At 41.3% G+C, this 21,047-nt stretch overlaps 4 protein-coding genes across 9 annotated transcripts in view; 1 reads left to right on the top strand and 3 right to left on the bottom strand.

The window, feature by feature from the left end:
• LOC148339800 (trypsin) overlaps window positions 1–14,202 on the bottom strand; it is a 44,076-nt gene extending 29,874 nt beyond the window's left edge. The window contains exon 1 of the mRNA XM_088290408.1: window positions 13,477–14,202. The gene's annotated coding sequence lies outside the window, so the exon portion shown is untranslated. The remainder of the gene's footprint in view (window positions 1–13,476) is intronic.
• fam43b (family with sequence similarity 43 member B) lies at window positions 2,839–5,026 on the bottom strand. Its single transcript, XM_088290856.1, has one exon. It carries the CDS (start codon window positions 4,698–4,700, stop codon window positions 3,708–3,710), a length of 993 nt encoding a protein of 330 aa, XP_088146982.1. The 5' UTR covers window positions 4,701–5,026; the 3' UTR covers window positions 2,839–3,707.
• On the top strand, window positions 9,437–15,730 carry mul1 (mitochondrial E3 ubiquitin protein ligase 1). 2 transcript variants are annotated; one of them, XM_088290405.1, is made up of 5 exons: window positions 9,437–9,661; window positions 10,626–10,743; window positions 10,838–10,925; window positions 11,512–11,632; window positions 12,406–15,730. In XM_088290405.1, exons 2-5 carry the CDS (start codon window positions 10,630–10,632, stop codon window positions 13,133–13,135), a joined length of 1,053 nt encoding a protein of 350 aa, XP_088146531.1. In that variant the 5' UTR covers window positions 9,437–9,661; window positions 10,626–10,629; the 3' UTR covers window positions 13,136–15,730. The 2 variants fall into 2 exon arrangements, with proteins under 2 accessions (XP_088146531.1, XP_088146532.1); XM_088290406.1 differs by lacking the exon at window positions 9,437–9,661 and adding an exon at window positions 9,668–9,879.
• On the bottom strand, window positions 14,293–20,227 carry susd3 (sushi domain containing 3). 5 transcript variants are annotated; one of them, XM_088290412.1, is made up of 6 exons: window positions 18,753–20,227; window positions 17,983–18,107; window positions 16,480–16,674; window positions 15,388–15,535; window positions 15,178–15,306; window positions 14,293–15,077 (listed from the first exon to the last, which is right to left on the bottom strand). In XM_088290412.1, exons 2-6 carry the CDS (start codon window positions 18,017–18,019, stop codon window positions 14,855–14,857), a joined length of 732 nt encoding a protein of 243 aa, XP_088146538.1. In that variant the 5' UTR covers window positions 18,020–18,107; window positions 18,753–20,227; the 3' UTR covers window positions 14,293–14,854. The 5 variants fall into 5 exon arrangements, with proteins under 5 accessions (XP_088146538.1, XP_088146535.1, XP_088146536.1 ...); XM_088290409.1 differs by having other exon boundaries at window positions 17,983–18,169; window positions 18,753–20,226; XM_088290410.1 differs by having other exon boundaries at window positions 17,983–18,154; window positions 18,753–20,226.
• Between the last annotated feature and the right edge of the window lie 820 nt (window positions 20,228–21,047).

Here is a 21,047-nt window from a genome sequence, read left to right as displayed (position 1 = left end):
GGCCGTAGTTTACCCACACCTGCCCTACACTATTCTCATTCTGCAAATCCTCTAAGTGAGGATTATCGTCATCGAGTGGTTGTGTAATGCAGAATTCAAAATGAAAGACTCCTCACTTTCAGCAATACTGTTGTCATGGAAATGCGGGCCTTGATCTTTAAGAGTTCTCCAGTGACATAAGAGGACAATTATGTGAAGGGTTGACACTGTTGAACGTCGCGATGTTGGTTTTATAAAGCGGAGTGTATTTTTACCTCCGTAACAAGGACAGTTGCCTTTCCCAATTCTTAACCTTGTACAAGTGGTACAAGGCGGATTGAGTCAGAAAGGTCAGGGATCATTTCTGTCGCTGAATTTTAATAAGAAGCCAGCAGAATTTTGTCCAAAGCATATGAATTCTTATCTTTAGACCATTTTGGTGTGTTCCAATCTCCTCTTAGTTTAAAGCGCAGAATATCTGACGACTGACTAATTGATTCTCATGATGTAGCAAACTTTTTTTTTTTTCCCCAAGCTGCTCAATGGCACTGAAGTTAAAACATTTTGCCTCCGGGAGATTATCTAGCGTTTATATGGATTGCAACTAAGCACAAAACAAAAACCACGACTATAAATATTAATAGTACCGTTCACCTTGTGCTATTTCTGCCAACAGAGATCATCCACCGCAATAATATTTTGACAGTGTTGCTGACCAGCAAAACACAGCACATCTCATTTGCAAGTTACGTTTACAGCTCTTCTCGCAAAAAGCTGCCAGAAGGTTGTTTCATCTGCCTGAAATTCTTTACTTATGACTCATGTTGCTTTGTGATTGTAATAGCGTGGGATAATCCAAAAACATGTCCAAGGGTCATTTGCATGAACATTCAAATTTCATGAATGCTATGTCTTCATTTGAATGCACTTCACAACTTCCCAGTCCCAATTTGTCACTGCTCATTTTTCAGGCGGTCAGATTTCAATGCGCTGATATAACACTATCCATCCATCGTCTTCTGTTTATCTCGGGTAATGTTGTGGCGGCAGTAACTTTAACAGGGAAGCGTGGATCTTGTTCTTTCGCTGACAACCCACAGCTCCTTCCGGTTCAACTCCTTTCTCACTATGACAGACCAATACAGAGTCCGATCCGCCTGCCAATCTCCCATTCCTTTCTTCCTACACTCATGAACAAGATCCTGAGATACGTCAACTCCTCCAATTAGGAAAGGATCTCATTCCCGACATGAAGAGGGCATTACACCCTTTTCCGACCGATTTCCATAGTCTCAGATTTGGAGGTGCCAACCACTTCACACTCAAAACCAAACTAAAGATCACTGTGCGATGAAGCAAACAGAACCACATCAGAAACGCAATGCTGAGACTACCAAATCGGAAAACCTTGGCTGTTCCTAGCAATTCTGTTCATCAAGGTTACAAACTGACTTGTTGACTGGACAGACTTAGCGGAGTCCAACCCTTACTGCAGGTAATGCAGACCAAACTCCGTCACCGGTCGCACAGGCACCGTACAAACCGTACCCGATACTCCTGAAGCAGCTCACGACAGAACTCCCAGAGGCACATGGTCGAACGTCTTTTCCAAGTCCACAAAACATATGTAGACTCTTTGAGCGGACTCCTATGGACACTCGAGGACCCTACAGAGGGAGTGGAACAAGTCCATTGTTTCCGAGGCAGGACAAAAACCACAGTGCTGCCCCAGAATCTGAGATTTGACATCCTGAAGAACCGGAGACTCAAAACCAGTTCCCGTTGTAGGGCCTCCATAGATAAAATCGCTCCATGTGTGGGTCATTCTTTTGCGATATTCAGGTGCAAGTGGTATTAAGACACATCGTGCAGAGTTGAAAGACACACATTTGAAAGAAACTATTATGCGGATGTGGCCCTGAGTGAAAATGAGTTTGATATATGTGATAACGTAAGGTGGTCATAGATTTATATGGGTTCACAGTCAGAACGGCCCTCTGAGGGAAACCATAACTACGAAGTGGCCCGTCCACAAAAATGAGTTTGACACCCCTGCATTATACTATGGCCTGACATGATGCATGCGATCTGAGAGGGTACGTCACCCCCCGTTATGGTTTTTGAACTGCTGTGGCCACCTGAAACATTATGCGAAACGAGCAAATTAAATCCATAAAACGTAAATATACGTTTTTAAAAATCTAGACCCCGCCTACCAAAGACGTGTATTCACGTCTTTGCCTTTTTTTACGTCAGCACTTATCCTGTGACTGAGAAACAGGCTTGTCTGCATTGTAAATCTTGCAAAAATCGACCAGGAGGGGCAGTGGTGTCAGAGATCCGCCAGGATCATTGCCGCAGAAGAAGATTGTCGTGGGGGAGGAGTGTTGCAGGAGCGTTGGAGAAGAGTTATATACAGAGGTGCAACGTCTACCTGCAGCTTGTGCAAGATTCCGGAACAGCTTAAAGGCTTTGTCATGAATGAAATGCTGATGTTAGTGGTAAAAACTGATGACGAGTGAGTCACTGTCCTGGTTTTGGAGACATCTGCGATGTGGATGTCAGACCCTGACAGCCGAACTGCAGTGGCAGGTTCTTTATGTTCTTTCTCTGCACAATTCAATCTGCTGATGAATTGCACCCCGCAGCATGAGCGGCCTGGAAGCCGGCAGGGGCCAGCGGGAAACCATCAAACTACATTCAATAGGGTTGACTAGCAATGTTTTATAGCTCGGGGAACACATTGTGGAGTTGCAAATGTGTTCTGTGTTCTTAAAGTGTTGGAATAATTTTTTTTCCCCTTCAGCTGAAATATGCTAATTCAGTTCCGTTTGAATAACCTTGAGTTCTCAAATATCACCAAGGAATCATACAGAAGTTTTTATTCATCATGTTTGGAAAAGAATTATTCTAAAAGCTTTGTTTCTTACAACACAACGCTGTCAGTCGTTACAAAGTGAATTATTTTGTAAAAGCTCCAGCCATATTCCAAACAACTCGTCAAACTGTGAGGTTATGTAAGCGTCGATATGGAAAGAAACAAGCGAGAGCACAATTATGAGAGACTGAAATTTGCCCTGGAAAAAAAAAAGGTTGATGTCAAAATACAAAACGTAAATTCGATTTTACCGTGTGTCTGTATCCCTGCTCACACATTTATCACAGTGTTCTCTTTGAAGGTGACACATGATTGAAGACAAAAAGCTCAACGCGAAAGGTTACAGTTGACACATCATGCATAAATGACAAGGACAGTAACAAATGGCAGTAATTAAGACGTCCCATCAATGGCTTGCATCCTAATCCATCGCCTCTCTCATAAATAGATCAGTAACAAACTTCGGCAATCTGAACATTTGTCAGGATTGTCATGGTAGAAATACGACAAACATACAAACACCCTGCTTTAGAAAAAAAAAAGCAAAAAAAACCAAACAAACATGACCATACGTCATCTCATGCTGCCGAAGATCGACGTTCGTCATTGTGCTCGTGAGGGTGTGCATCAGCAACTCTCCTTGTAAACATTCCCGACTCGCTACAGTCAATCTGGCGCACCAGCGTCAGAGCCATCTGGCCAGAACACAAAGTGCCCCCGCAGAAGACCAGCCATCTAAACAGACGCTGCTGAATACATTTCAAGGAGGGCAAAGTGGGAAGAGGGAGCTCAAGTGGGATATTCAGTGGACGGTCGGGAAGAAGAAGTCCCATTTCTTTTCTGTTCCCAATTACACCAGCGAGGTTATAAACGTGAACGTGTTGTTATTGCTCTCACTGACAAAGTTGATTTGGCATTGCTCCAGTCTAGCAATATCCCCGAGATCCAACTGGGACAGTAACTGAGTTGGGTCTGTGTTTGTGGTGAAAACCTTCCGCTTCCTTGTGGTCTGCATCTCCCAGGTTTGCTCGGCTCCCGCCTTGGCATCGTCGACGTGGTCGTCGTCATCCTCCTCTTCCTCCGTGATGGAGCACAGGCGAGTAGCGCTCCCGGGGGTGTTGGCGGGTGACCGGTAGTGGCACTGGCCATTCAGCAGCCTCCTCAGGGGCATCAGGGGTACCGCCTCCTCCCCCAGCAGCTGCTGCTGGCAGTGCCGGAAGTCACTCTGGCGCTTTAGACGCTTAAACTCGCTGAAGGCTGAGGTGGCGTGCTGGTAGAGGCTTTGCGCGATGGCCTGGGCCTTCTCCGTCTTGCTCACCAAGACGGCGTGACAACGAAGGACGATGGCCATGTTCTTAATCTGGTGCCTGTAGATCCAGGCGAGGATCTTAGGCCGACACGGGTCCGCTGTACAGTAGGTGATCCTGCTCAGAGAGTAAAGATGAATGGGACTTTTTTTCCCGGCTTTGTCAGCACTCATGCGGATACCTTGCGGTCCCACAGTCAACCTCATTTTGACGCTCTGCTCCCCGTAGCTGCTCTTTGCCCAGATCTTGGCCACCGCTTCCTGGGTGCAACCTTCCCCCTTAGCCGTGATGGTGACCACGCTTCCCAGATAGCGCACATTGTACACGGGCTCCTCTCGGTTTAGTTCCACCTTCTGTCGTTTGGTATGAAAGATGTTTCCCACCCAGTCGAAGGGGCAGTCGGGCAGCAGGTCAGGACAGGAGCGCAGCAGAGAAGAGAGGATGGAGTGATAGGTCAGTCCTGTCCCGAGACTCTTGGCTTTCATTTTATTCTCATTCTCCACCAGAACAAACTTATTCCTCCTCCAGGGCAGCATGGTGTGGCAGCAGGAGGCGCTCCCGTGCCCCGGGGATGCTTCTATTCAGCTCAGGCTAGAAAGCTGGAGTTTCAGCGTCGCCGAGAGAGAGAGCGAGAGACAGGACAGAGAAGCTGCTTTCCCAAGCTCGGAAGAGCGACTGAGAGCAACGAGGCTCAGGCTGTCTGCTCGCTCCTCCTTCCCTCGCCTCCTCTTTCTTTCTCCTCTGCTGTTTGCATCATGATGCGCCGAGCCGAGCGTTCGGAGCATCCACACCCCTCCCTGCTTCTTTGTTTGGCTTCCAAATGGATCCCCTCGGAAGCATTACCGGGCTGTCCAGCTCTGCAATGAGGTATCGCTATATTTATGATTCCTACAAAGCAGAGGATCCATCGCCCACGGGAACTCTCAAGGGGGGTTAAATGACTGCTGTGTGACTACTTCTGGATTCTGCTTGATAGCACATGAAACAATTTCTTGTTGGGGAGAGAAACACATTTGCAAAGAATCTTCACATGTCACTGATCTCTGCAAAACACTTCAACGTTATTGTTCATTACGCAAAATGTTCGTCATGGTGCCGTTTTTTTCTTTGCTTCTTTTTTTTAACCAATGTCACAAATGTGTGTTGCACAAACCAGCAAAGGAGAGTTGTACGAAACGTTTCGTTATATATGATATATATCGGGCTAGCTATTAAAGCATTACTCAAAAGCAATATCAAATTGTACCGTCAGAGGAATAAAAAAATAAATTAAAAAATTAAAAATCAATGGCGACGCTAGGCCATCAATGTTTCTATGTAATGCACATTTTAAAATGTATTAAAGAGTTGATAAAATTATTTAAAAAATAAACTTTCCTAAATCCTTCTGGTGAAGCAATTTCTATCGTGAGTGTCTGTCTGACTTCCTGGACCTATTGGTGATCAATTCAGGTAGAATGAGGATTGCTGAGCCAATTCCGAGTATGTCAATCAGAGAGCTTAGTCGGCAAAACTTTCTTTTTCTTTTTTTTTTTTTTTTTTGTGTAAACAGTCGTCCTCAGCAGACAATGTTGGCGGTAGTCAAGATGAAAAGTAAGGACTCCATGTCGGAGGTGTTCGTGAGCTTCCTGCCACTTCCTGCATGTGCATCACAAAGAAAAATCTAAAATGACATAATACACAATTTGCAAAGATTTAGAATTAATCTGAACAGCTTTGATATTTTAGTGTAGTTTGAAGGAAAAACTTGAACTGAAGCATTTTTCCCGAATATTTTTTGCCACTGTCAAGGTAAAATAATTTTAATTTAGAAGCAACTAACTAAAGTTGGTGCCAATTCCTGTAAATCATTTTTGAGACATTCCACAAAGAAAACAGTTTGTGCTGGCTCGAGAGCAGGCGTGGGCAAACTACGGCCCGGGGGCCACATGTGGCCCGTTCAACATTTTAATCCGGCCCGCCGAACTTGAAAAAAATTAAATGAATAAACCTTGTGAATGTTTTATTTTCTAGATATTGTGGTTTTTCAAAGATATATATATTGTTGTATTGCTTGTGTTCACGTTCATTTAAAATTAAATGTATTTTATTTCTCCGATGCAGTGAGGTTACCGAAACACTCCATCCATCTGCTCCTGGTCCGGCCCCTCTGTCAAATTTCAGAACTCATTGTGGTCCGCCAATCAAAAAGTTTGCCCACTCCTGCTCTACAGTAATTATTTCCTCGTAATTTATAAAGGTTTTTTTATTATTTGCGACGCTTCATCCTTTTTAATCAGGCTGACATAATACGCCTACTTCCAAAATGTGTTTTTCCATTAGATTACCCTGAAATTGTTTCAGAGCTGTGGTTCCTATCAAGCAAGTGTGCCACTACCGAGTCAGACTCTTCATCACGCAACAGCGCGACGTAATCAATGAAAGGGGCCTTGTGAGAGTGCTCCACCTATGCGAAGGCTGATTAATGTCTGGTGAGAGGGTGAGGAGGTTACTTTCCCCACAGAAAGATCTGGGATATTTTTGCTGATGTTTGTTATGTGGAAGGAGGAATTACGAGCAACATTGAAAGGAATCCAATCTAATTTTGGTGCTCCCTCATTCTGTTGGCGATGTAATGAGGGGACGGGCGTGCAGCATAACTCACTTCCAATCAGTGGGGTGCTCCCCTTTATCAGGAAATTGCTACACCACATTGAGAGATTAACTGAGCTTGTAAGGTCAGATAAAAAAAAAAAAAAAAAAGATCCACCAATTAGCGAACAGTAACGAAGACTGTGGGCGCCTAAGTGCATCAAAGGGGAAATTTCACATGATATCGGGAAGATTAAAAGCAAGATCAACACTGTAGCAAGCACGCTGTAATCACATTACTTAGTGGTGGTTTTGAGCCATAACAAAATCGAGATTAGCAACAAGGGTCATGTATATTGGGGTTGTAAATAATTTTGTTCTACCTAGCAACGATTTTAAACATTATTCATCTCCATCATCCAAGCCGCTTATCCTCACAAAGGTAATTACATTGCTATTATTGTTTATTACATTAGTATTAGCTTAGCCGTAACTGTAATTTATTATGAATCACCACGAGTACTAAGATGTGGTTTTCCTTTTAGGTCGTCCAAAAGACAATCTACAGAAAATAGATTGCTGCGGAACTGTTTGAGTGAATCCATATCAAATCATTTTCACAAGTCAGTAAAAAGTAAATTTTCAACTATTTCAACAACAGTTTCAGAAAAGCAGATCACACATGTGACACATGCAAACGGTGACTAACTTTTACGATGTTTGGTGCTCAGTGTAAGGGCACCTCAATAGGAGTCAGAATGCAGACGAGCATCTCACCAACAACTACAGTCGCATGTCCCTTTTCTTTCACCCACAGTAGGAGCTTTAAGACAACATTGATTTACTATCCGAATCGCGCAAAAATATCAAAAAGGCCTGCAGATGTTTTTGAGGTCAAAAGAAGTTCACACCTCTTCCTGTCAGAAAGATTCTCAAAGGTCTAATATTCACGTCAGGTTGATCATGTGAAGACACATTCAGCCAGGGGAGACGCAAACGCTGTGGATCAAACGTCGAGCATGCAGTCTTTGTATTGTCATCGCAATGTTAGCCTTGAAACCGACTCGTTCTGTATTTTGTTTAGATAACTCATGATATTTTAAATTTAAATCTATCATTTTCAACCCTCTCTACAATTAGATTCGGCAATGAAATTCCCTTTAAAATACGGTGTGGATGATGCGAAATGCTCCTGATGGGTCTAAATGCCACAGACAAATGCACTCGTGTATCACAGAACACCACATCACAGAAAGTCATCACAGTTCCAAAATTTCATATATGTAGGGTCATGCAGAATAGAAGCAAAGACATCATTGCAGAATAATTTTCTTAGCGTGTGGATAACACACTACACTCACAATTCTGGTGCTTTCACCAGTAAAATCTTTGTAATGGAGCGAGAGCCATACAATTCAGTTTTATGTGCTGCAATATCAACATGGTCGATACGTGATATACCTCGGAATCTTTAAGAGCATCTGCACTGGACACTTTAATATTGACATGTCATTATGTCACGACATAATGCGGCTGTACTAGCCTGTACTACTGTAATGCTATTCTCGGATTATGTTTCAAACAGGAAAAAGAAGATGCAAATAGAGAAAAGACAACCGTGACTGAGATATTGATTGATTTGATTTACTTGCTTGCTTTTCAGGTGGAAAAAAAGGGGAAGCATTAACAGTGATTGGAACAGATAAGAAGAAGCAACCTATTCCCCATTCATGGGTTTATATAAATTAATTGATTAATGTTGACTAAAAGAAGGACAAGTGACGAATGTGTTGTGTCATGTTCAAGCCTAAAGACTACAAGCTTCTGGCGTTCAAACATTTTTTATTTTTATTTTATCATTAGATAATTAAACTTTTTTGCTATTAAGCTGTCAGTTCACAATGTTAGGAAAACTACGGCACAAGCAGTATATATATTAAAACGAGAGAAACAATTTTGAGCTTTGTTTTTCAATGTGCCAAGTTATCAGAACGGAAATTGCATATAACTTCCTGTTAAAAAAAAAAAAAAAACATTTTTATTGAAGTCCATTTCTACGGAAGCCTATTCCATTCACTAGAAAAGAAGAAAAAAAATCCAGATTTCCTGAGTAATTTTCTGGCGCAGGGCTTTTAATTTTTCTGTTTTTCTGATTTTTTTCCCTTTTTTAATAAAAATAAATTTTCTGACAAACAGAACCAAATCTATAGCCAAATCTATATATATATATATATATATATCTATATCTATATCTATAATAATATATATCTATAATATATATATATATATATATATATATATATATATATATATATATATAATAATAATATATATATATATATATATATGTATATATATATATATAATAATATATATATATATATATATATATATATATATATATATTTTTTTTTTTTTTTTTTTACTTTTACTTTTAATGAAGTACATGAGTTGAATAAGTATTTTTAACTTACATCATTCTTTTTTCCCCAACAGGTAGAGTTTGCCACTTCCCGGGATTTGGTATCCCAGCGAACTAACGTTTTTGACGCCCAGTTAAAAAATGAACGTGCAACGCTCATCACTCACAGTTCTAAATATCGACAGCGACACCCAGCGGTGAAAAGGATGAAGTGCATGTGTAGGGTTGCCAGATTTTGTTTTAATTTTTAACTCTTAATACCCCCTTTGCCGGTAAATACATATGATCGGGCATAAATATTGTTGACATTGTTGGTTTTAACAACATTTCGACACATTTAACATTGCAAATACTTGAGCATTTCCTTCTTTGTATGATAATGACTGGAAAACGTCACTAGTATCTGGCAACGCAGAGACGTCAGTTGTTGAAGGTTTGTTGACAAAGCTTCTCTGACTGTAGGCCGCCGTGACCTCATCTGGGACGCACATATGATTCTTAATGGTAACATTTCGACACTTGGCAAATGTCTCAGCGATATAATTCTGCGAAAACATTCTGAACGAATTATCGAGTAGTCTGAAGTGAGGCTAGCCAACTGTTAATTTTGGGAGCTAGCATGTATGCTAGCATGCCCATTCAATAAGGAAACCAAAACGTTCATAAACTACCGCATGTCGTAAAGAGTGTCAATTTTCATCAGTTTCTATTGACAGGAAAAGGTAAGATCGTCTGTTCGTCGCCATATCACATTGCGCTGCCGCATGAATTTTATACCACAATGTAAATCTATTTTAAAGATAATGAATCATCAAAGCGTAAAACGTTATGGATCTGAGTTGCGGTTATTGAAATTGTGCTCCTGACATGTGCAGCCTGAAATGGAAGTGATTTAATATTTGAAAAGAAGCCATTTGGGGAATTTCATTTCAAGATTACAGGTGGCACTAATAGTGTGAAATAAAGTAATAAAATGGCAGTAATAATAATAGAATAACTCATTGTAGCTCCTGGACGTGAAATTGCAAAAATGAAAGCTCTAATTTGAGACAGATTTTCAACAATCTCTTCTACATGGAAGATCCTTGTTTGTGCTTTTCAGGAGTTGAATTGTTTGAATATATTCTCAGTTGGAAAATTAATGGCAAAACCAACCAATTTCATTGATAGACTACTGATTTTATACTCATTAAAAGGCAACATGTAAGCCACAATAATTATCACATTCAGAATCATCTTTTTGCCAAGTTAGTAAAAATACACAAGAAATTAACCTTCACTGTTAAAATCTGTCCAAGAAACCTGAAAAATAACAATGGCCAAAGGAGACAGAACAGGAACCCTCCCTGTTTGCTACTTCGTTTCTTAAGATGGAGGAAAAGGGAATGTAGATGATGAAAAATAATAAGTTCCATGCCGATATTGAACAGTTTAACACAAACGCGTGCTCTTATCTCTGTCATGACAGCACCATGGACTGGAATCCCTCAGCTTTACAGGTGGGCCTCTTGGCTACCAGCTCGGCCCTCACTGCGGTCTTCTACAATGTGTACAGGAACAGAGCAGCGACAGTGACCAAATTAACGGTCTGCCACATTCAAAACACACTCCCTCCACCACTGTGTCACAATAATATATTAAATACAGGTGTCACATAACAGAAATCTCTCTTCTGCGCAGGAAGCCAAGAAAGTTTCCATTGACCAGGATTTGAAAATAATCCTGTCGGAAACACCGGGAAGATGTTTCCCTTATGCCGTCATCGAGGGTGCGTAGACTGGCGATTTCCAACCGCTGTGCCACGAGAAATGCTCCAATTTCATTTAATTGGTCCAATTCTTATTCTGTGTGTAGTTGTATAGGTAAAGTAAATTAGCCTTTATCAGTCAATATTATAATGTTTTTTATTCAATTGATTGCGTAATCAGCTGGCGTAAGGCTTCCAAGGTGGGGATCTTTGCAGTTCAGTTAGGTCAAAATTAATCCATTAATCGACAACTCATCGATTATCTAATTAATCATCAATAACTATTTTGATGACAGTTAATCGTTTAGAGCCGTTGTTTAACGTAAAATGGTCCAAATTCTCGCTCGGAGTCGCAAAGTGATACCAAAATGCTTGCTAATGTTTTTCTGTGTTCAAATTGGTTCACAGTGTGTTAAAATTGTGTTTTAATAAGCGCTGCTCAAAGAGAATTTCATTGCCTTTTTGTCCCACACCAAAACTCTCAACTTCTCATTTGCATTCGAGCTTCCACACGCACACCCCGCTCACTTCCTCGTTCTCCACCTAACCCAACACCACCCTCATTGATGCCGCTATGCATTCGGTCACCGTCTGTCATTCTTTGCAGGTGTGGTGAGGTCTGTGAAGGAAACACTCAATAGCCAGTTTCTTGACAACTGCAAAGGTGTCATTGAGAGACTGACTTTGAAGGAGGAGAAGATGGTGTGGAACCGCACCACTCAACTGTGGTACGTCAGCACACAAGCATGTCAAGTGCGTTTGCGTGTTGTAAATAGGAGTGTAACGATACAACTAACATTTCTTCACGCTGGATTAACAATAAATTTACCGGCCCCGTTTACTGTTGTTTTTAAAATCTATTTTGATCTGAAACATCAGGTCATGTTACATGTTAACTGGTGATGGGAAAATGAAGCTTCATGAAGCACTTGAAATATCTTAAGATGGTGCTCTTGGTTGAAAGATAAAAGGCTAGTCATTGGAAATTTGTGACATTTCCACAGCGTCTTTAAACCAAGATTTCTATCGAGAGAAGTAAAAAATATCACAAGTGCCTCATGAAGCTTCATTTGTCCACCACTAATGTTAAACATTGGACCTCTTTTTTTTTTTTTTTATAGCAGCTTCGCAACTCTTTCATACACTGAACTTTTTTTTTTTTTCAGTTTCTCTGCAAGATTTCAGAATAACCTCCCAGAGCTACAGTTCTGATTAGAACGTCAAAGGTTCTCAATAGGGTTTATGGTTAGGGGAGTGAAGGGGCCAGACAAAAGTTTTAGATAACTTCTGGAAGTGTAAGATGATGCATTGTCATGCATCAAGATGATTTTATTTCGCAAAGTTATGTTCTTAATTTTGTACCATTACAATTTAAGCCTACTAGTAAAAATCTGAGAAAAGACATTGTTTGCGTCATAATTTAGAACGTGGCATGGAATCGTTACACCCCTAGTTGTATGACATGATAGGGTTTCATTAAAGTGCCGTACTGTGTGTGCAGGAACAACACTCAAAAAGTCATCCACCAGCGCACCAACACCGTTCCATTTGCACTCGGCCCCCACGACGACGACATCGCCGCCACGGTACGCATTATGCGCCCGCTTGACGCTTCAGAGTTGAACCTGGAGACCACGTATGAGAACTTCCACCCTTCAGTTCAGTCCCTGTCCAGCGCTATCGGCAACTTCATTAGCGGCGAGCGACCCAAAGGCATTCACGAAACCGAGGAGATGCTGCGCGTGGGCGACAGCGTCACAGCCGTAGGTGAGCTGGTGCTGGATAACAACGTCATTAAGCTCCAGCCCCCCAAGCAAGGCTTCTCGTATTTCCTAACCCGTCTGGACTACGACTCTCTCCTGAGGAAGCAGGAGAGGGATGTCAGATTGTGGAGGATTCTGACCGTAGTCTTCGGCCTGGCTGCCTGTTCCACCTTCTTCTACCTTCTGTGGAAACAGTACGTGTGCCACAGACAAAGGAAGCGTGTGAAGCGCATGCTTCGAGAGTTCGAGGAGCAAGAGAAGAAAAATAAGGGAGAACAAAATCTGGAAGAAAGCGGCACTCAGGCCAGCAGGTGCACTGTGTGCTTGTACCAGGAGCGCTCCTGCGTCTTTCTGGAGTGCGGTCATGTGTGCACCTGCACAAGATGCTACGAGGCTCTGCCAGAGCCAAAGAAATGTCCCATCTGCAGGGCCACTATAGACAGGATGGTGCTCATATACAATATCTAATGTGGGCAGACTGTTCAACTTCAAAGTCTTTGTTTTCATGGTTTGTGGGCCCCTGACTAAATTTCCTCCATCAACAAGTTTGTAATTTATTTGGGGGGGGGGGGGATACAATACAGTACAACTTTATATGGGAGAATATCTGAAGGTTCTGAAGTCACAATGTTTCATTTGTCTCAAATTTAGATAAGCTAAATTTAGCATTCTTGCAGTTTAACATGAGTTTCCATTTCCAACGGTTACACATCTTATGAATATGGCATCTAGTCTACAAACGCCAAGCAGTACTTTCCAAATTACGACGCTACATTGGAACTAGCGACGGTAGATTAAAAACACATTACCTTGAAGCTGAGGTGGATTGCTGCCTTCACACAGATAACGACGGTTCAAATTCCAATCACGACACTAATAACTTAATGGTTATCCAAAGTCCTAATTCCAAGCCACTGCCTTTATATAAAAACGAGTGGCATGCATGCGCTGTCAAAACTATGCCAAACAATTACTGTGGCGACGCCGACACGATATCAAGACGTGCCCCTGAAAAAAAAAAAAAAAAAAAAATACCTGTCTGCAGTACTGCGTTTCTACCAAAAGAGGGTGCTAATTGACTATGAAAAAGCTCATGCTTGGTTTAGATAGCGTACAATGACTGGACCTATGTGGCCTGTAAGTGTCTTGTGTGAATGTGCAATTTTGCCCGGAAATGCCTTGGAGCAAAAAAACAAATGCGCCGATCATTTTTTTACCGTTGACTCGGTCGAATTTTTTCGTAACACTAGAAAAACAAGGAATTTTTCAAAGAAAAAGAATGTTCAAAGTACATAAGCAGTCCAAGTATGGAATGATGCCGTAATATTGATCAACAACAGGAGTGTGCAAATGCAAATGACAGACCTTCAATGATTAATACAGTAATGGCAAAACGGAGATTAGCAAAATGGCAGTCAGCATGGACTTAAAAGTCATTTGTTGAGTTGTTAACAGAAAGGGAAAATAAGATGTTGAAAGGTTTGCCTGTATTGGTGTACAATGATACCAGAGGGTAAGAGTTGGCCAAAGGTGATGTCCAGGGCAGGATGAGTCAGCCATGAGTCCTCTCATCTCATAGTGGGGCGAAACTCGAGAATCAAAATAAGGGAGCATGCAAATAACTGTCGACTTGTATTCATTTATTAAATTATAGCACTTTTGGTCATCCATAATTATGAACCTAGTATCCATCCAATCAGAGAGGCACAGCTCTGCAGACCCCACCGTCAAATTAATGCCGTTACTTTTGGAGGGCCAAAGCAAGCAATGGGGGGCGCCATACACTTGAAACCTAACAGAGCAGTTGCACATTAATTCATATGAACGAAAAATATCCCAAGTGCTTCTTGAAGCTTCATTTTCCCGTCACTACCGACAAGCAGGCAAGGCTCTGCAGCGTGCCACACAGTTGTAAACCTCTCAAAATGATGTGGAGAACGGTCTGGGGGGGGGGGGGGTATAACAACTGACTGGCTAATAATGGCGAGCTGCACAACATATGGTACAGTAGGTGCCAAATGAAAGATAGAGTTTGTGATATTTAAAAAAAAAAAAAAAAAAATGCGATTGCCAAGTGTAGACATGGAGGCCTAGCGTCCCTGCACTTTCGGTGCATTTTGTTCAAGACCAAATCATCTTTAAGTGTGTTGGTTCAAACTAATTTGGAATTCAAGTCTTTCTTTGTGACTAAGGCTGCCAAACCAGATTAGCTTCTTCGGTGGGGATCTGAACCAGACCTGATCTTGAACACTTGGAACATGACGATATTGTGACGTAAGGAGCCCGACCTAACACTTGTGCATGGTCACATTTTTGCGGGATTGGATGTTGGTTATGGTGGAATCCAGAGGGACGTGGCGGCGTGGGGGACTTTGCGTGGCTGAGACCATAGCTCAACCATTGAGGAGGGCTGTGGGGGCGGGGAAATGGAGGATTAAGTTAGTGTGGGTCTTTGAAGACACTTAGATTTTTTTTTTTTCATTTTGATCATTAAAAATCACAGCTCTCACCTGTGGTCAACAAGGTTCTCTGGGATGTCAGCGTCCCAAAGTGGAAAACGTTCCCCCAGGTGAAGGTCACCTTTGCCTTCCAGGCTATAGTAGGACATGCCATCCTCCAAATGCTGTTTGAATGAATCCCTGCATTGGAAGATTTCAAACTTTTTAAAGGAACAACCCAGAGCAGATGAACACTTTCTACAATCTTTACACAAAACTCACCTGTGCTGTTTTTTTCTTGCGGGTTTTTGGACACAGTCCAAAATACAGCAGGTGATGAACGCTAAGGACATGATGAATATTATGCCAATGCTGACAATGGATGCCAGAACAGCCACGCGGAAACCACCGTCTTTGTACAGAGACAAAGCTGGAGAGTCAGTGGAGAACATGTATTTCATGTTAAAGTTTAATGTGTTCCGTCCTCATATCGAAAGCGTTGACAGCAAGAAGAAGAATTAAATCAAATTTGACATTTTTGTCCATTTCACAGTCACCTTCAAATCTATATTTTGTTTTAAAGGGATGTCCACAAAGATAAATAAAGTGTTTTTTTTTAATGTTGCATTGCCAATAACTGATTTATTCCACCAGATACCTGTTGGATTTTGTTGAGCATTCCAGAAAGTATAATTAATGACAAAGTGAGTGTAAGAGCTCCTCCTAGTGGTAAATTTGTCAATTGCAGTTACATTAAGGTAGATTAAAAAACATCCGTAATGTGATTATTCTTATTTTTAAATCTGGAATCCACACACAATTTATGTTCTTGTGTGACACAAATAAGATGAACTGGACAAAATGATCACTCTCTGCTTTGAATTTTAACTGGTTTTACCCCCAAGCAGCATTTTATTTCAATTAAGTGGTCCACAAAAAAAAAAAAAGTGTTATTTAAATATTGCAAGTCACATCCGTATGTTACTGGTAGTTGCACCCTGGTGCCATACTTCCCATCTGAATATGTTTATCATTAGACGGCTAGCCAGTGTTTTGTACATGTTTGAGCACAAACAACTGAGACACACCACACTGGATGTCATCATTTTGAGTTTTAAATACAATGGAACAGCCAAAGTCGAAAACCCCTTTAAAAAAATGAGTTCCATAATGATAACATTCATTTAGTTCACATTGTAATTTTATGGCGACAGTTTAACCCTTAACAAAAAAAAAATGTTATGGTAGTGTGGGAATATTTTGATACCAAAAAAATATTGGATAGGATTCCACATGATTGGATCTTTCGTCGTCGACTTTGCTGGTTCCACTGTACTGTACTCTCTCCGTCTTGATATCTGTTGGCCAACTTACGTTTGCAGGAGTGTTCCCCCACCCAGCGGGAGCTGTTGGCATCCATGACACACTTCAGCTCACCGCCGACTAGCTTGTGTTTGGTTGGACACTGCAGGGAAATGGTTGTGCCCACGCTACGGCCGTTGCCTGCGTTGATGATGTGGGTCCCCAAGCGAGGTGAGGGCAGAACTGGGCACTGAGACTGCAAAAGCACTGAAAGGCGCACAATCGGCTTTCACTGAATATTCAATCAATATTCATCGGTCAATGGATATCAAATTTATATATTCATTACAAATATGAGGGTCTAGGTACTCCTTATTTCGGCTAAACAAACAATAAAAATCTGATACTTTAATTTGTTTTCGAGAATGTGAGCGATTACCGTTCATGAACAATTTTGTTGAGGTCATGTGATTCACAAGGTCAATTTCAAGGTCAGGTTACTCAAATATGTTGTAATTTGGAATCCTAGTTGAATTTGCTTTCCAAGAATTCCTGTTTTGTGAAAATTGACAGAGTAGTTCCCGAAATTAGGGTTCAAAAAAGGCGGTCACGCCCCTTTTTGCCGAACAAATTTGCTCCCAAACCGTTGCTCCGATTGAGCCGAAATTTGAGATTTCGGGTTGCGACATCGCTACCAATAAGTCCAGCAAATTTAATTAAAATTAAAATCCGCTTAGTCAGGATAATTTGGCACGGAATGACCCCCCCAAGCCCCCCCCCCCCAACTTGAGAAGCACTGCATTACTTGTACTGCCACTGGACTGGATAAATGGTCCTACGACTATCTGCATCATCTGCACGACAGTTCAAATATTTTAAGTATTGCACCATTGATAACTTCAGCTCTGCTCTTATGACTGTCCAAATTGTTGCACAACTGTCACTGGGGTTGCATTACTGCACAATGGTACCTCTACATTGAGGAAAGACTTTCTCTATATGGCATTTCTTTGTTTATGCTTATTACTGTAATACTAGTGAAGTTCATACTGCCGGAGATAAATTCCTCGTGTTTTAAATAGTTGGCCAATAAAGATGTTTCTGATTCTGATGTCTGTGATTGAAAATGGTTGTTTTTTTTGTGATAATTTTGCCAAATATTATGTAAGAGTGTGTTATGTACGTTTTGTACAGTTATTGAAATTGAGTTTTAGAGTTAGTTTTTTTTAGTGTTTTTTTTTTTTTTTTACAAATAAAAATTGTGTGCAGGTTTGAATGTTTCGTTATCAAATTGAAAATATATAAAAAAATTTGTAGCCTACCTGAGCATATTTCAGAGTCTGACCTTATACTTAAGTAACGAAGTTGAATCAGTAGCAAACTACTTGTATCTGTGAGTAACGAGTTTGTCACCTGCGCTTTACAGTTAAGCTTCCAGTCTACTTAAAATGTACTTTTTGAAAAAGTTATAGGACTTAAAAGAAACTTTTTAGGGTGTAACTCCCGACAATTGTTTAAATAGAAGAGGACGAAACTCGTTAAGCTTTTCAAGAGTAACGAGAAGACTTAACTTACCCGGGTTGTTCTGGTCAGTTCCGTTCGTAGAATCCATTTTGGACTCGTGTGCTTTAGAAGCTAAGGAGATGACGACGATCCAAATGAGTCTCTTTGGCCGTGTAACCTCGCACACAGATGACACGCTGAACAAGTGAGAGCAAGCGGATAAGAAGCAGCAGCACGACGCGACCTGCGGGCGAGACAACTGTCACGTGACGTCAGCATGACACTGGGAGAAGGTTGGGTCGGCACCTTACTTTCTTGTGAGGGTAATTGCGGTCCGAGCTCTTCGCTTATTATTTAGATTTTCCCTTTTTTTTTTTTTTTTGCACCATTCATTTGATATTCCACATATGCCCGAATCTGCGTTCAGTTGTGGAGGGAGGGTCATGCATTCTGCACTGATGTGTTGTAGAACACATCCTTCCTTTTTTCATAATGCAAAACATGGGTGTAACATAGACGAATTTCATCAACATCATAAAAATCTTAATCAAGAACAACTGTGAGTTCTGGTTCTGACCAGAGGCGTAAAAAATGTTCTTGATTTGTAAGGGGGGGGGGGCTTCGGCTCAAAGTAGAAGTGCTAATTAAGTTTACTTACAAACTCAGATCCTGAAGTACAAATGTTACATTTATTTAATGTGAATTACACAATATCTGTTTTGATAGCACTGCTCAAAAAATCCTCTGCACACAAACTAGTTTCCCCTTTTACTGACTTCCATAGTGCTGAAAAAACAACACACCAAATTATTTAAGGACAACAACTAAAAAAACACTCTTACCTGTTTGCATTTTTTCCATCCAGGCTAAGAATTTGGTTGGTCTTTTTCCAGATGGCGCAAGACAACGTACTTGCCACAAGCAATTCTCTTCGATAGAGCCGTGGATGGGGAATATCTGGTGTCTCCAAATTACTGTTAATTCTCTTTGTTCATTTTTTTTGTCACTGCTGTTACTTATTTTTCTTGAAATGGTCCCCAGGTTTCAATAAATCATGATCTCAACCGCGGTAGACTTAATTTTTTTAATCTTTTATATTCTGTTGTCATCCACCGAAGGTAAAAAATATAACAAGCCCATTTTGACAAAGTAAGGAGTAGCAAGTACTCATATATTTTCAAATTGAGCGAGTTAACTACAAATGCCTCAAACATCTACTCAAGTATATAAATGAAATATTTGCTTACATCCCACCACTGTTCTTACTTGTATTACCGTCCACAAGAATTTTTTGGGGAGGCATCACAAGAATGAACAGGGTATTGAAACAAGACATAGAAGAGAAGTCTCATCTCGTGTAATTCTCGCGAAACAAACAGGAAACAGGTGCAACCACACAAAAGAAGAACTAGCTTCACCAGTCAATCTAAAGCACCTTTTTTTTGGTGTCTCCATTTCTAATGGCTTTTTCTGTAAATGTGACATTCACGGAAATATGATGCATTTATTTAGTGTGAATGTTAACGTTAGGTCCTCCTTAATCACATTAAGATGTTCGTTTAGGGGATGTTTCAAAGTTGTTTTCGGGGATTACAGCGGTTGTTAGGAAAAGAATGCTAGTTTGCATGTTGTAATGTGCTCCAGAAATCCCCCAAATCCCACTTTTGCAAAAGACATAGGTCATCTGGGGTGTTCTTTGGAAATGCAAATGTTTCTGGGCCACACAGATGTGTCCACACACACACACACACACTCAAGCCAACATCTGGAAAGAGGCTTACGCCTCAATGGCAATTCAGCTTTCCCATTACACCCATTCTCTTCAGCTGTGATGGGAGACCATCAAATCTCTGACCGCTAAACCCCAACGAGTATGAGTGGATAAAAACAGTTTGTAACCCTCTGCTGATGAAAGGCAAACTCACAAAGCTCATTGATATAACTCGGATCCGACAGAAGTGATAAAATATAAAAACGTGCCGATGTGTGAGTGTACAGTATTTGAGGAGGAACTGTTTTAGACAGATTAGATCTTCTTCCGCATCTGGCAGGCAGCCGTTAAATAATTCTGAGAATGTACCGTGTTGGTCGGTACTGCTGGCATAATATTGCGAGCAGAGCTGGGCATTTGACCCTTTTTTGCCGGTCAGTCCCCCGCCCTCTGGCTGCGAGCTTTGTACCGTTCCGGCCTCGACACTCCAGATTTATTCGTAAAAATTGTCAACCCCCGTGAACGAGCACTAAAGATACAACAAAATTCACCACAACCTTGAGGACATGTTGACAAACATGGGTCTACTTGTGAAAAGGGGGGCCCATAGTTTTTGGTAGTCAGGTGTTCTGCCAAGGAGGGTCTGCCGGGAATACGAATCTCATTCAGTCGGAGCGGTGCGGTTTTCTTCCAGTTCACACCAAGCTGGACTAGCTCGACCCCAGAGGTCTTCAATCCTGTTCCTCCAGGGTGGGGGTCCTGCCTGTTTTCCATCTCTCCCTGCTGCAACGCGAGATTCAAACGATCAGGATCGTTATCTAGCTTCGGCAAACCTTGCTGATTAACTGATCATTAGGATCAGGTGTGTTGCAGCACGGAGAGGCGTGACACCGGCCCGCGAGGAACAGGATTGAGGACCCCCTGCTCTACACCGTCAGCAGGGACCTGAAGGTAGTGACAGGAAAATGAAGCTTCACGAAGCGCTTGTGATATATTTTTTTTTTTTACTCCTCCAGATGGCGCTATTGGTTTGGATAAAGGTAAATTCAATAGAAATGCATTTTTAGACATTTCTTACACTAGAAAAATACAAAAGGGGAGCGAGCTGGATCCAGCGGGCTAAAGTTCGTTTACCACATTGTCTGTTTATTGATGATATGCTTTTATGGGTGACTTAACATGCATGATGAGATCCAACATTTTCTTTTTTGCTACTTTTTGTTAAAGGCTGGTGCTTATAGGAGCAAGGTACAGAGGGAAAGGCATAAGAACGTGACAGTACAGCACTTCATCTCCATCACGAGAAGGTCAAGTTTTGCTATGCTGACAAAACATTTTTGTATGTGAACAACCGGAGATACTTATTTCAGACTCATTTATGGCTCTCATCTGAATAAGTTGAAATATTAAAATGGTAGAACTATGA

Source organism: Idiotropiscis lumnitzeri, chromosome 3 (assembly GCF_059441095.1).
Source record: "Idiotropiscis lumnitzeri isolate Australia: NSW breed Sydney's pygmy pipehorse chromosome 3, RoL_Ilum_1.0, whole genome shotgun sequence".
NCBI lineage: Eukaryota > Metazoa > Chordata > Actinopteri > Syngnathiformes > Syngnathidae > Idiotropiscis > Idiotropiscis lumnitzeri.
Note: the sequence above shows the minus strand (reverse complement) of the source record. Positions and strands in the feature narration are given on the sequence as shown.